Genomic DNA, 15,966 nt, shown 5'->3' on the forward strand with positions numbered 1-15,966 from the left:
ATGGAGGGTATTATTTTCTGTAAACCCAGAGGTCGAATGTCCTGAGCTCTGATGCATGACTTGTGAAGATTGTTCTGTAAATGGACGAGTTGGTCTGGACCATTTATTCTAAAGACGCCGTGTGTAGCCATTAGTGGACAACTGGTCAATGATATTGATTGAGATTTAAATCAAGAAATATCACAACAATACACTGAACATAAAAGCAGTGTAATGTTCAAGAACCTCACATGCTTTGTGTCTGTGCTGGTGGGCTGTGAGTGTGCTGTGACCTTTACTCTTTTTCCCTATGGAGTCTTTTTTTGTTGTGAACTACACACACTCCATAATAAAAAGGAGAAAATCCAAAAATAAGCCAAAACAGATTAGTCATGGTAAATATCCTCAGATAAATTCCAAACACATAGATACAAGGAGAAACTGATATAAAAGGAGAGGTTCAAAAGAGGCCAGCTAATGTAAAAAAGAGTCACGTATTCTCAAAATGATGCAAATGTAATTCTCCAGTGAGCTGGCATTTAGGATAATGGATGTGAATTACTCGAGGGGGACTGAACAACAGGGAACACTATACTTGACAAAAACATACGTCTGTATGTAAAAACTGTGTTGTCTAAACATGACATGACCTTGAACAAGTCACTCAAGTCATCATCTTCCACATCCAAAGTGTTTTCATGGAAATCTCACAATCATCAGAAGAGTGCATCTCCTCTCCTCTAAAACTGTACAAGCATGTTTTGGCTCTCATTTTGAGGACACTGACTCACTTCAAGTCTCATTTGCATTAGTTGGAACTGGCTGAAACAAAGGATCTATGAAGGACAAATGTGTGAGTTTTTGTTTTTATTGCTGTATCCCAGCTCCATAATAAATACTAGGATAAGATAAAGCACTATATACTAATTTGCATGATAAATGATAGTTTTTGCAGTTAGTACAGTGAAGTCAATGTACAGTCAAACTTTAACCGTGTGTATACCATTGGGGCACAGCATAGGTTTATAGTATGATACCTGCGTGTACAATACAAGCTGACGAAACGCACAACATGACAAAAAGGTGCCGTATTCCTGCCTGTAATACACGACTGATAGAAGAAACCAGACATAACACAGGGATGACGTCGTCTGTCTTTAGTTACTGCAGTACCTTAAGGTCAAAGTGAGCGATATGTTTGGAGTGTAGGTAGAAGACTCCGTCCAGGATCTGCTTGAGGAACTGAGTGGCTTCCTCCTCGCTCAAAGACTCCTTCTCTGCCAGGAAGTCGAAAAGCTCACCACCGGCCACACTGGATGAGGAGAGACAATGATGGAGAGAATTAAAATGCAAGATTTCTCAGATCAGAGCCAGCTACAAATCCCTGCTTAGCAGAGCTGAGCTGAGGTAATCTAATCATCCTGGTGCATTAGAGCACGACCAATTTGCACATCCCGGGTACATTTAAACCAGCGCTGTTTAAATAACGAAAACTCTCCATTGAAAACAAAGGAGAGGATATGGGAAAATTAATACGGCACAGTGTGTGAGCCAAGTCTGTTTTATTGGAATATTTGGAACAGGTGTTTGACCACCATGTTATCTCAAAATGAAGAAGAAGACCTTGCAAGGATAATAATCAGGGTAAAGATGACATTAGCAGAATAAAAGGAAGTTAACAGTCTGTGGAGAAGAAGCACTAAAATGAGTTCAAATGTGCTCATTCATTGAATCATGAAAAACATTCTCTTATCTATCAAATGAAAATCAACACTGTTTGCCTAAATGAACATAATCACAGCACAAAAGTGGTCAAACATTAGTAGTAAATCACTCAGAGCCATGAAGTTTAATGGACAGTACTGACCCACACTGATTTCTGACCAGTTTTGGGCAAAAGAGATTCAACAAAAGGCTGAAAATCAACACATGTTAACTCTTCTTGGTGTCATGGCTACAGAATTGAATTATATTGTTTCTTATAAAATCCCCCTTTTAAGCCTGTTACTATAAGTATCAGCGCTTGTTAATCAGTGCCAAGACATTACCCAACATTTTATTTACTGAAACTTATGAAGGTCTGTTTGCGTTCTTTTCAAATCAGAGGCGAAGATTGTTCAGTGAACCACAGTTAGATTCAGTGCTTAGCGCTTAAAGGAAAGGAGGAAGGAGACAGAGGATTTATTATGGCCACAGTATGATAATGTGAGTGAAAACCTGCAGAGAGGGAAGGTGTGACAGAAAAAGCAGAAGAGTGAGGAAGAGTGCAGATAACCGTAATTACAGTCCTGCTTATCCAGTCGTCAAGTGTTCGCTCAGCCAAACACACGCAAACATGTCTGTCCTGCAGTTTACTGTAAGTGAGGAATTCTCCATATTTCAATGAAGGTTTATTCAACCATCACAACCATTTGACTGTCTTGTATTATATAAAACATAACTTAATTTTTTTCATATTGCTGTATACAAAAAATACCACCAACTACTGCTTTCATAAATTTATCTGCAGGAATAGAAACCTAGACACACACACACACACACACACACACACACACACACACACACACACACACACACACATCCCTTGAGGGAAGAAACACCAGACCTCCATCCCCTCCTCGCACCAAACGCCCACTCTACAGTATAACTTGGATGTTTACTTCATCATCTGCCTTCGTGGTTAACAGGGTGTAAACGCACATTCACAGATGGGGACCAAGGTTTCTGCCTGAACATGTCACCCATGCCTCTTTTCGTACAGGTTGATCAATGTTTTACACCAAAGCACTGTCACAGTTGTATTTTTCCAGGGTGCAGCAGCAGGAGGAGAGGATGTGGAGGACAAAGTGGCACAACATGAAGCCAGATATTTTTAGCATCCACATGTAACCTGTTGTTTTATTTTTGTTTGTTCTACCCAGGGCCAGAAAAACTGAAACAGCATTATATCCCTCAGCTTTGAACGTTAATTTTATTGCAGGCAGAACCAGGAACAGTGTTTTGGTATTGTAGTTTACACAACAAAGTGCAACCAAATTGAAATGATTCACTTTTCAGTCAAAGACTGTGCATGAAACAGGCAAACTTTTCTCATCTCCTCCAGCAGATGGCCTTTATTCAATTAATTCCAGGAGAAAAATTCTCCCAGCTTTGGCACTTTGTAAGTTTTGGTGTCAGATCCTGTCATAACTCTCAGTCAAGTCCATTACAAGAGCTCCCAACAGAAAAAACAAGTTAATGAATTTCCAATGTTGTCTTCTTTTGTTTCAGCAGCCATTATTGGTACAAGCTTGGGTTTAAGCAGAGTCATTACCTGCCTACTGTCTGACGAAACAGGATCACTCCCTAAACAACACATGATCTCCTTCATTCATAAACCCTGATTTTAGCTGTAAATAAAGTGCAGTGGGGGTGTCGCTGTAGGAGGTTCTGGCAAAAACAGATACGGTTGTCCCAAAAAGTTGGTTCTACTTTAACAGAAATCAAACAGTACCTCATTGGACAATCACAAATGTCCATGTATCCATAACAGGTCAAAGGACTTGTAACATGTGTCATATCATTTATTGATAACCTCACATTCATCAAGGCAGAGGAGAAAGTTAAGGCTTCTGTGACAACACAGTTATACAATCAAACAATCCAGTCCAGGAGGTACGGCCCTCTGTCTGGAGTCTTGGCATTTAATAAGTCTTCAAATGCTTCTTCTTAGTTCATCTTCTATCGTTACCCCATATCAGCATGACCACACAAACGCAGCCTGACTGACAATGACAACCATCTCATTTTGAGTTCCTTAGAAGCAAATCTTTTCAGATCCTTGGCTCAAAGTGTTTGACAAGAATAAGTCTGGGAATTCATGGGCCAAATCACAATGACAGAACAGTAGCCGTGATATTAAATATGAAATTCAAGATGAACTATCACCTGTGACACATTTGCTCTACCTTCGGACATGTACCTCATAGAACCATCCACACACACACTTTGGTAGATTTTTTTCAAACCAAGCTAAACTTGCAAGCCACGACATTAAGAGTGATTTCTCCTGTCACGAAATAGCTCAGGGAATGTCGCAAAAAGGGAGTCGTGTAAGAGATTAATTACACAAACCCCTTTCATTTAAATTTAACTTGACACAATTAAACAATGCAGTGTGGAAGTGAGCAATATCACGAGTGAGAGGAGAGCAAAGCTTGAATGTGTGAGATACAGTATGTGCTGTGGAGGTGTTAGATGGAGCCAGACTGAGCAAAACAACATAGAGGATGGATGCCAGCTGGTAGAGGGAGAGCTAACGGGCCAGTCTGATAAAGGTTTTAGGGTCCAGGAGGATCACTGATGATCCTACCAAGTGAGATCTTTGAGTCTGACCACCCCGGCCCAAAACTCCACCACCCCCCCAAAAAACAGTAAGAATAATTGAGACCAGCCCACCAGAATACACCAGCCATTCAATCCAGGCAGTCACAAGCTGCTTCTGCTGTCTTTACAGCCTCTTCTGATTTAATGACAAATCTGGCATGAAAACATCGACAGAAGGCCATCAATAATCAAATAACTTACAAAACAGAGTAGAAAGCGTTGCATTGCTCAGTGAAATGAAAGTTTTCTTGTTCATGTTAACCTTCATGCAGGGAGAAGGGGCTCAGCACACTTGCAGCTACTGGCTCTAACGCCTTGCTTTAAATGGACCATAGCAGTAAATTGAACATTGCTCAGCCACATTTTCCCAGAGTTTTCACCTTTCACAAGTCCACTACTACATCTTCTGGGCTTATTCTGCTTCCACAAAGACAAAGTTGATTTGATTAACTCAAAAGAAAAAATAATCGATGGATTCTCCCTATTGGGTTGAATGATACAGTTTACCAAACAGTGAAACTGTCTGCTTGTCAGCAACTGTGTCAAACTGAATTCATTTACATCCATCAGAGCAGCTTTTGAGATTCATAGCCAAGTAAAAACATGTCTACATAAAATTTATGGATAATGTACAGTTAATGCTGTTTCAGACAAGCAATCCAATGCCACGGCACTCCACAAAAGTATGCATCTTTTCTCACTGTCGGACAATATTGTCAGCACTGAGCTGCACGTGTGAATGATTATAGTTGGACTGATGTGGACATTTGGTTGCTGATACACTGGACCATTACAAATACAAACTCAAGCAGCATTGCACAACTGAGCAGCATGTTTCTATGCACAAATGTATTCAGATAAGTGATTGCAGGAGCTATTATGGAAATGGGACTGGTTTTTCATGTTTTTACCGTTTGAAACTGAAGCCTGACAGTTGAGAAAGTTGTGCATGAATCGAACAAGGAGCAGGAAGAGTTCATGTTCATGTGTCTTGGAATAAAAGCACTTGTTTTGTGCTTCGGGAACGAGGAAACGTTAGCACAATTCTACAAGTGTTTGAGAGACAGAAAGCAACACCAGGTTCAGGTGCTTACAGACAGCTTCTTTGATGAGTTCCCTCACTCAGGATGTTGTAGTGCTGTACAGCCAACTATCCAGAGCCTGTTCTGTACAAAGCTAATGGTATTCATTGAGGTTCATTTTGATTCTGATTTTTACAGTTCCTGCTGTACCAGTTTACTGTACCGAGCTGTAAAATGAACCATGGACTCATTATTCATACACGCGCTGCACTGTAGGCCTGGACTGATTTTGCGCTCGTTAGTTCTTCCTTGCAATTCTATCACATGTGATCACTGGTCAGGAATGTTGTCCAGCAAGTTCAGCTCTCAACGTTACACTCATTCCTGATGGCTGTCAGGTGATCTACTAATTGAGGTGGACTGTATTGTGCTTTTGTGCTCATTTGTTCAGAATAAGCTTGTCAGGTGGATACTTATAACGTAAACATAAATGACCTTACAGTGTTTGGAGTTCCATGTAACCTGGTCAAACTGGTCTGACTGGGGATTAGTGAAAAAGTGGCCTTGAGCCACAATACACCTCTAACAGCTACAGTCACAGTTTATAATCAACTGACCCTGAATACTGGTTACTATGAGAACATGTGATCACCATCTGACAATTATTTTAGAATTTTCATGTTTGCTTTTTAAAGGGGCAGTCCACCAATTTTACACATGAAGTTCAGTGTACTTGTCATGGGGAGTACTGCTCTGCCTCTGGAAACAGCTAAAGCCATTAATCTTTCCCATTACACTTTAGGAAACTTAAGTAGAGAAAGGCATAAGAAGAAGACAAGTTCACTCACAGCTCCAGGATCAGAATGACCTCTGCTTTGTTTTCAAAGACCTCGTTGAGTGTGATGATGTTAGGGTGCTGGATCTCCTTCAGGATGTTCACCTCACGCTCAATGTCCTCCCTGGTCACCCCTCGTCGACTCGACTTGCTGCGCCGCTTCTTGATGAATTTGGCTGCGTACTCTACACCCGTATTCCTGTGCCGACATCTTCTGACCACAGCAAACTGACCGCTAGCAAGGAGAGGAGAAGAGGAGATTGTCAAAGGTGCAGCTAACCTTGAAACATCAAACTGAATGTAAGAATCTGCTGGCGGCCAACTCTAAAGCTCACCAATTAATATGTTACATCTCATTTCTGCAGTCCATGCAAAAGAGGTACTGGAAAGTGGATGTTGTTACCTCTGGACAGAGACAGGATTGCTAGTTTCCACTTGTTTCCAGTCTTAATGCTAAGCTAAACTACTTAGCTGCTGGCTACAGATACACATGTACCATCCGGATATTTGTCTAACTCTCAGCAAGAAAGTGGATGAGTGTATTTCCCAAAATGTTTAATTATTCTTTTAACATTTTCAAGCTAAAACTCCGTGTTTAATTACTATCATAAACAAATAAGGCCATCAACAAGACTGTGAAGGAATCTACATCCACATAATGATCTCAGCATATTTTTTTTAACTTGAAAATAACATCCAAATAACAAGATGCAATATGCAGTATACAAAAAAGACAATTTGATGAGAAATAATGGAAGAGGACAGTGGACAATACAAACTGACAAAATGAACAATAGACAATGGAGGTGTAACAGAAATATACAGCACTGAACTAATCAATGAGCTACGAGGACACTCAGGCTCAAGTGTTTAATTCCCTCTGGATTCACTACTATTCACAAATACATTGAAAAACAGACTTTTGGCTGTATCTGTATCAGTTTCAAAGTGGTAAACACAGAGATCTGAGCCAAAAGGAGTGGGTGGAATTATAAGGCATTAAAACTCTTGATCAGAAAAAGCTTCAATTAATAACTGGTTGATGCATCAAGGCCGACGCTGCCTGGAAACAGAAATAGCAATGAACGCTGAAGAAAGACACCAGTATGTATTCAGATCCAACATCAGACCAACGTTTGGAGGTGTTTCAGAGACTCATTCCAATATCAAAACACAATTCATCTGTTACATACATAAAATGATTACCAAACTGGGTTATATCTGACACCTCTTTTTCTCATTTGATGCCCAAATCTGTTTCTAATTTACAGAAGTACAAATGAGCCAAGTGAGACCGAATCTCCATCTGCAGTGCATCCCTACAGAGTACGAAAACACACCCGCCTTCACCCTCAGCAGCCCCTCATCATCCGTTTGACAACAGTGTGTAAATTATAGCCAGGCAGCACAGCTCTCACACACTGTCAGCAACACACTGATAAGAATCACAGCTCAGCACAACAGCAACACATCTGACAACATCTAAGCAGTAACTCTACACCCCACACACACACACACACACACACACACACACACACACACACACACACACAAAACTATAGACCTGTTTGAGAAGAAAGGAAAGCCCCTCACTGCTTATACAGAATGCATTATTCACTACAATTAAATCATCTAAATCACACCCATCTTAGAAAATTAGTATTTTGTACAGAACTAAAGCTGGGTACAATGTACTCATTCCTTTCATACGAGTTGGTAAAAGAGATTGATTATAATAACAATAATAATAATAATAATAACTATTTTCTTCACATGAAGCAGCAACATGACAAAATGTTCCCCTCTGGGATACACACAATTTTAGCAATAAATACAGGCGTCATCTAATTTTGAACCTTTTAATTTCCTTCGATATTTTGCCGTGTTAACAGGCTACAGCAGATGGTCTGAGTGAAGCGGAATTAAAAAATTTGTGTGCGTACAGTAAGGATGCTCAAACGCACACAAGCACTTAAGCACCTACTGTCTGTCTGGGCAATCCAAATGAGGTGAGCCCACGTGACATTCTGCCGTGACAAATTACTCTATGTATGAACAGCACAGGAGTTGTTATGGAAATTCCTCCGTCATGTTGCCATGCAGCGTTGTTATCAAACGCCGCTATCTAACTGGATAATACCGACTCCACTGTCACTCGACCAAAACACTGCCAGAAAAACCACTCGGGGAGGCAAGGACACTTGGCTGAGGGCTGTTGACGCCTCCGCCGATTGTGCCTCCTCACAGCCCTGGCAATCATGAAGCACTTAGTGTACCAAACACCCACGGAGGGAGGAAGAGAACAAGGGAGTAGGGGGTGAGAAAAAGACGAGGGAGAAAATGAGAGAGAGAGAGAGAGAGAGAGAGAGAGAGAGAGAGAGAGTACCACACTCTGTCTCTTCTTTATCGACAGCCAGATTTTCACGCAGATTTTTAGCAGAGAGGAAGCAATCTGGCAAAAGCTTCCTCTGCCTTTACAAAAAAAAAAAAGAAAAAGAAAAAAAGGCCACTATAAAGAGAGAGCCCTCCACTGTCATCTGACTCCAACGGTCCTGCCAAGACGAGAGTGCACAGTTGTCAGGAAGCAGTTTAGTCATTTAGCTATATGTTCCCACTCTAATCCTCTCTCTACAATGTGTCTCCCAATATTAGATAAGTGAATGTGGGATCGAGACGATAACACTGCCAGCTGCAGACGAGTTGGGGGGGGTGTTATCAAAAAACATTAGCCTTTTCTGACCTGTGTTTGCAGTGCATCCTATGGGCCAATCAGTGGTTTCTGAAAATGCTATTAATCAATTATTCAATCTTTTAGAGCAAAAATGTCAAACATTTAATGGTCACAGCTTTTATGCATTGCAAAATAGTTGGTGCTGGATGGTTGGTGATGCAGGTGGTGGTGATGGACATTAAGAGGGATTTTCTATTGGCAGTGCATTGGCATTCAGCAGAGCAGGGTTACAGTGCAACTGGACAGTAAAACACAGCTACTGTGATAGCTTTCTCCACATCTCTAGTTCTGTTTCCTCTAAACAGAACTACACTTTTACAATTGGTTGATGGTGCTACTTTGCATAAAACAGTTCACCAAAGGCAAAAGCACCACACAAATTTTCTCAACGTCCACATGGGAATCCACTGATCGCAGTGCCTCCCAATGAAATAAATGATTTGGGTTTGAAAACGCACTTTTATCATTGCTTATGTGACAAATCCTAAACAAATTTATCACAAATTTAAACACATTCATCTACTGAAAATCAAATTTCGAGAGATGGACCTATGAGCATGATTTGTGACTTCACAAATAGTGAAGCTGCTATTTTGATGATCAAGTAATATGGTGTCATCATCATCATATATCTTTTCATTCTGACACTCTTCATCAAATCCTAATTTCATATTTGTGGAATGCATGTTATTGATATTTGTATTACACAACTGGCTATACTGTAACACAAAATCAGGCCACAAAAGGTTGTCAGCCATGGAAGTCAAAGACATATATGGCATAATCAACTAGATTATATTTCACCACATTACAGTGGAATATTTTGGAGGGAAGTAAGCTGATTATGATGGTTGAAAAGCTGTTTGCTGACAAACTGAACAACAGTCTACCTAAAGGAAATGATGTCTCTTTAAGGAAGTGGCTTGCCCACAACTGAGCCGTAGACAAGAAGCAGACAATGTGAAGAGGAAGAGACAGCTGAGGATGAGGGCTTTCTCATGCTAATGACACTTCCACCCCCTTTGAGATTGGCTTCACACTATTGTGGTTCTCACCGCTGTCGTTCAGACGTCCTTCGCGTGGACAGAGGGGACAGAAACGTCGGGATTTGATCTGTTTCTTCCAGAGAAATTGCCAGAAGATATTAAAGACAGTTGTTGTTCACACTGTGCATGTATATGCAATAATACACGTACACACATAGGACGCCACAATCTATAATTGAATCACTTAACACCTGTTTAATCATCACTTTAGCTACGAATGTGCAGCAGTGAAGGCCAAGTTTAGACAGCTGTGGCAATGCAAATGCTAATGGTGAATGATTATATGTTTGGCCTACAAGTTCAAAAAGTAGTTGCAATGATGCTTAAAAATGTGAATAAAATGTGACATGAAGCAAATTGGAAGTTCAACAGCTCAACGTGAACTGCTAACCACTGAAACTGGAAAAGTGGAGAAGACAAACTATGCTGGCATCAAATCAACTGACACGCCAACAGTAACAAACCCAACAAAAGCAAGCAGTTTGCTCAGAACACCGTTCAACTCGTTCCTGTGCTGTCAAACTTTCCACTGCTGAAAGTTCATGCAGAGGAAAAGTGTAATCCGCGAAGCCGTGGGACTTGGTGTGAAAATACTGCTGACGATAAGAAGGAAAACACAACTGATTTCCAGTTCTTGATTATACACCATCTGTGCGGTTTTGGAGACATCCTGTGACACTCTCAATGTTATTTTTTCACATGTATTTGTCCAGTCACTGCAGCGCTCTCGAATCCTTATGATGGTTTTATTCAATTCTTCAGAGAACAACCCTGATCTACTCCAGTAACACAAAAACATACATGAACCATGATGCATCTGGACTGAAGGGAAAGGATCATGATGAATGAAGAGCAATCTTGTATGAGAAACGTAAGACTATTGGACTCCAGTATTCAGCACACTGAAAAGTCCTGTGGACAAACAAATGAATCATTGCGGACACTTGAAAATATTCTGTGTGACATTTCGTAAGTGCTCTTATACTGCCTGACAATGACATTGTTGAGTGAAGCCTTGCGCAAACAAATTCAGGCCAACTCACACCACCCCCAAATTCACTCACAAAACACACTGAAAAGTTCACTGTTCAATGCAACTACATCCAACTATCAGTGAAGACTTTTGTGATCTCAAACTTCTGTTACCAAAGGAGAAAAACAAACTACACTAATGGCTGTTGCTCTTGTATACTTGGGAAGTTATATGACTTTATTACATGGATTATTATGTTAAAACACCTGTTGGGTGTCAGCTTGAGCATGCTCTGACGCACACCGCAGCGAAGCATGACAGTGACTCTGGGGGATTGCTTCATGAAGGGGGAAGTTGGGAAACACACAGCCCAGATTCAGCCTCAGCAATGCCATTACTAAGAGGGCAGTTAGAGCAATACAGCCCAGGGGCGGGGTGAACATCAACAACTTTGAAATGAAAAATCAAGGTAAAGAAATCATTGTGTAACTGATAATTCATGTGCGATGAGGGTTTGACAACACTCAACAGCACCCGTGTACTGATGTTTACCATGCACTTTCCTGTCTCCACTGAGCTACACAGTAAGACAGCTCCGGAAATTCAAATCAAGTTACGACGTGGTAAGTAAAACACAGCTTGAAAACTGAATAATGGCAAAAATCTTAGCACAAGAACGCATCAAAATGTGCACGATATTTACAACTGCAGATCATTTGTTGGCATAGGAATAGGAGTGAATCAGCAGTAGCCCACATTTGTGACGGTTGAGAAGAAATATGAAAAATAAATACTACTTCACCCTGCTGTTAAGAAACAATCTGCCCTGTAACAAAAGACTATGCTAACAGGTAACAATAACACAGCTAAAACATGCATCAGGAAATCAACTCCGTGCTTAGAGTGATGGCATGTAGCCTGTGGGAATCAAAGTCTACTCTTCTGTTGTGTCCAAAGCTCTTCCACTGTACATACAGAGAGGGGAAAGAGAGCCCACCCTTTGTTAACAACACCAGCTGCACATACACACAAACAAGGGGGAAAATGGCAGTGGTTCAACTGAGCTCTCTTCCTTCAGTGAGGTAGTGGAAGGAAAACAAAACCTAACACTGCCTTGACAATCAAACATCCTTTCCCTGGTAGAGTTCTGGGAGGTGAGACTTGGCTCTTAAAAATCTAGCTAAGAGCTAAGTTAACAGGAGTTGAAGTGATGGATTCCCCCTGTACGATAGCCCCTTTACACACACAAGCTAGCTGGGAAATCCCTCTCATCCTCCAGGGATGCTGAGGGAGAGCACTGACTTGCTGCTGAATAAGCGCAAAGATGGGACCGAAATAATGAGAAGGCAGAGAAGAAAAACCCTTCCTGTGAATCACTGACAAACACAGGCAGGGAGGCTGTTTTTCAAGAGCAGCTCTCCCCCTCAACCCTGTGCAGTCCAAAACCCCAGATAGTCTGCAGGATCAAATTGCTCAGTTCCCTTTGTTGTGCTTAAAGCACAGACAAGGCTTCCCACTTTTGGCCTACTTGTTTCTCTAAAGCAACTGGAGGGGAGGGGAAGATAGGAAAGAAGCTGGTTGGGAAAGGTTTGTTTGTGTCTATGAGAGCTGCCTGGGTGTGTGACAATGCCTTGCAGAGTCTTGCATTACTTAACAGTGCTGGCTGGAGTGTTTATCTGTGGAAAGATACTGCGGCGGTTAACAGATTTACTGCTGCATACTTCTCTTTACCCTAGATCCAGCAGGTCTGCACAACAGAGACAGTTCAGTGCTCCACATTCATCAACTGATATCTCAGGTTTACTATATACAGTCCTGCCTGTTGAATGTACACACATGGAAGCACCGTTGCATATACAAAGCACAGAGTAACTGACTCTGCTTCTTAAAACAGACCTGCTCTCAGTCAATTTACATGCAAACAGCCACACAGCTGCCAGGCAAGGAGCATCAGGTCAGCCAAAGGAAGCATGGCAAATTTAATTTTCTGTCTTTTAAAGTGTCCCTTCAAAGCTCTAGCTGTAGACAGGCCTTGATCGAACAGCACTGATGCTTAAACGCATTTAGAGACCTCTCACACTTCAGATGTTGAATCAAGCAAATTATTACGCTTTGGACAACAGCAACCGCTAAATGAATGTAATGTAGTGTAGAGCTGAAATGATAAGCTAAATAATCGATTAGGGTTACAACTAATCGATATAAAACTAGCCGGCAATGAATTTCATCATCAGTTACAGCTTGAAAGCACAAAATTGAGGCTCGTGTCCACTCAGTAAGAAGACCACTGGACAGTAGTGAGCTGTCAAGTGAGTGCGGCCTCGCCTGGATGACTGCTTGATGTTGGAGGTTGCTGCTCTGACTGGGAGTCTGGCCTTGTCAAGTTGAAGCAGTGCTGGAATGAACAATGTGCAGCAGTAATGAGCAACAGAAAGGCTTTGGGAAGAAAAATCAGTGTAGTACGAGTGGACATGTGAAGAAAAAATCTGATGCTAACAACCGTGCAACACAGCACAACACAACACAAAGTATGGCCAGTGTGTGCTGCGTAGTGCATAAAACAGTCTGGATAGAACAAGCAGCTGCAGATGTTTTCTACATGACTGCATCTATATTCTTATTGTGCAAACCCCAATGGGAAATACAGACACACCCAGAGGCAAAAGCAGCTGAGGCTCTTTACTAGTGTGCAATACCTGCTGGTGTAGAATTCTGAGTTGAAAGATCACAAAATAGAGAAAGGGAAATAACCTGCTAAAGACTACTAAATTCGCCTCACCTTCTTTTTCATGAGCTTCTCGATCCAAATAGTGGTGGTCTGGGTTTCTAACTCCTAAAATTTAGCTTACAGAAAAGAAGTATCACTCTGTTGGAACTACAGATCCACTCATGACTGTACACTGGTGTTACAAAGTGGAGCTTTCCTTCCTCACAAACAAACTCTTCAAGTTTGTTTTATGTGTAACAGCTTGGGAAGGACTTTCTCCTCAAGGTCATCAAGCACGATAGTAAATTTACGATGGCTTATCATTTCCTTTAACACTAAAGTATTGAGGAAGCATTTGCTGACTACGCCAGCTAACACTTGTTATGACACTTCAAGCAGACTGTAAGAAATAGCTATACCTCCCAGGTAGCAGTTTGCTCAGAATCAAATGTGGCATGAACACTATTTGATCAAAGCAAGTGTGTAAAATGAGCATTCCTTATTTAATTTGTGACACATGATTACTTAATCTTTGGGAGTAGACACGGGGTTGTGTTAAAAAGGCAGCTTCTTCAGTGAGAATGAGGTGATCATCAGCGCAGGGTGTCTGGCACAGCTTGGGCTGACAGCAGCTGAAGATGACACATGTACGGCTGCTTTTCACACACAGACAGGCGCGCACGCACACACATACATCACTACCTGCCGAGAAAATCTGTATTTTCCCTGCTGGAGAGCTGATTTCAGCACATGCTCCATTTGGCTTTAGGATCTCCCTGATAACTCTTTACATCTGCACTCCTGATACTAAAATGCAGAGAACAGACCTGATGTTTTACCAACAAAAGCATTTTTTTGCTAGCCAATGCATGGGCAGGGCCAAGCTTATGCGCGTCTAGAGCATTACATGTAAATCATCTAATTTAATATGCAAGTAATTCCTAGGTAGACTGGACTGGAACAGAAAACTATGACACTCACCCTTCTAATCTTTAGCCTCAATCCTGCCCTAATCCATCTATACATCACAGGCTGTTAAACAGAGCTTACAATCGTGGGAGTATAATGCAATGTATATTATGACATTTTAAGACCACCACTCCCACCGCACACCACGAAAACATGTCCATCAAAATGTATGGGGATAAGGTCAAAGCCCTACTTGCAACAGATTGTCTGCACAGTATTAAACACTGTGGCATGCTTCTGTGAGATAATGCTCGAAAACGCTTGCAGCATCTTAGTTATAAACACAACATCAGAGCTTTAAGGAACTTCCCACTACAGTTATAGTAACTGCCAAGCCAAAACCATCACATCAGTAATTTTCCAAAGCAATTACCTACCCTGCACGCAGCTGTCATGTCATTGATCAAAGATGACTCATTGCTGGCTCTAAAGAAGGCGATATAGTGCAACAACAATGTAACTGGCTGCTGACAAGTCTGTCAAAAGGTTCACGATTTCATCTTCACATGTTGCACCTCCTCTATATCACATAAACCAACTACTGACTGCTGTTCAGTTCAGTAAACCTGTTCTACTTCACGAGAACAGGTTTTAAATTCGAGACACTGCTGTCAATTTGACTTCACAGTACCAAGAGCATGTGCAAACACTCAGCCCAGACAAAATGTCCGAGAGGAAACTCTGCTGCGAAAAATTAAACGACACAATCATTTCAAACAAGAATCAAGTACAATTCATTTGTTTCATTTTCCATGTTATTCTGTAGCAGCATACTTTTTGTTTTGGTGGGTAACACAACCAGTTCAAGGATTCAGATGTGACTTCATCTGTCAATTTTTTAAAATTATTTTATTTTTGGAGAAATCACTATATCATTTAGTCTACATAGGGTGACAAAATAGCGAAGAATACCTGTCACATGATCCTACAGCCCAACATGACATTTTCAAATTGTTTCTTTTCTGTGACCAACAGTCCAAAAATCTAAGATTTTCGATTAAACAATCAAAAAACTGTTTTAGCATGAATAACAGCTAACTAACTACAATATAACTACCACTAGACACATACAATGGAGGCTGAAGCTTAAAAGACAACATTCTCATGACATTGGCTCACTATGCACATTGGCTCAAAGATATGAATAAAAAATTACATATATTAAGACAATAAAAAATCCTAAAATGAACAGCTTTTTCAAGGTACTGACATTTGATTTAGCTTTCACGGATAAGAAACACTATTCTTGCGCTATAGCAGCCAGTACTACACTGTGCATCATCTCCCTTCCACTACTGTGAGCCAGCTATTGATTGGCTCTGTGTACTACGACTGTGAA

At 41.0% G+C, this 15,966-nt stretch overlaps 1 protein-coding gene across 1 annotated transcript in view; it reads right to left on the minus strand.

Moving 5' to 3' along the window:
- The window catches only part of dapk1 (death-associated protein kinase 1), a 69,161-nt gene that overhangs the window by 37,359 nt on the left and 15,836 nt on the right, over positions 1-15,966 (minus strand). Inside the window, exons 3-4 of the mRNA XM_076730028.1 lie at positions 6,215-6,436; positions 1,153-1,291 (exon numbers count right to left, since the gene is read on the minus strand). Coding sequence (XP_076586143.1) covers positions 1,153-1,291; positions 6,215-6,436 — 361 coding nt within the window. The remainder of the gene's footprint in view (positions 1-1,152; positions 1,292-6,214; positions 6,437-15,966) is intronic.

This window comes from Chaetodon auriga, chromosome 5 (assembly GCF_051107435.1).
Source record: "Chaetodon auriga isolate fChaAug3 chromosome 5, fChaAug3.hap1, whole genome shotgun sequence".
Taxonomy (NCBI): domain Eukaryota; kingdom Metazoa; phylum Chordata; class Actinopteri; order Chaetodontiformes; family Chaetodontidae; genus Chaetodon; species Chaetodon auriga.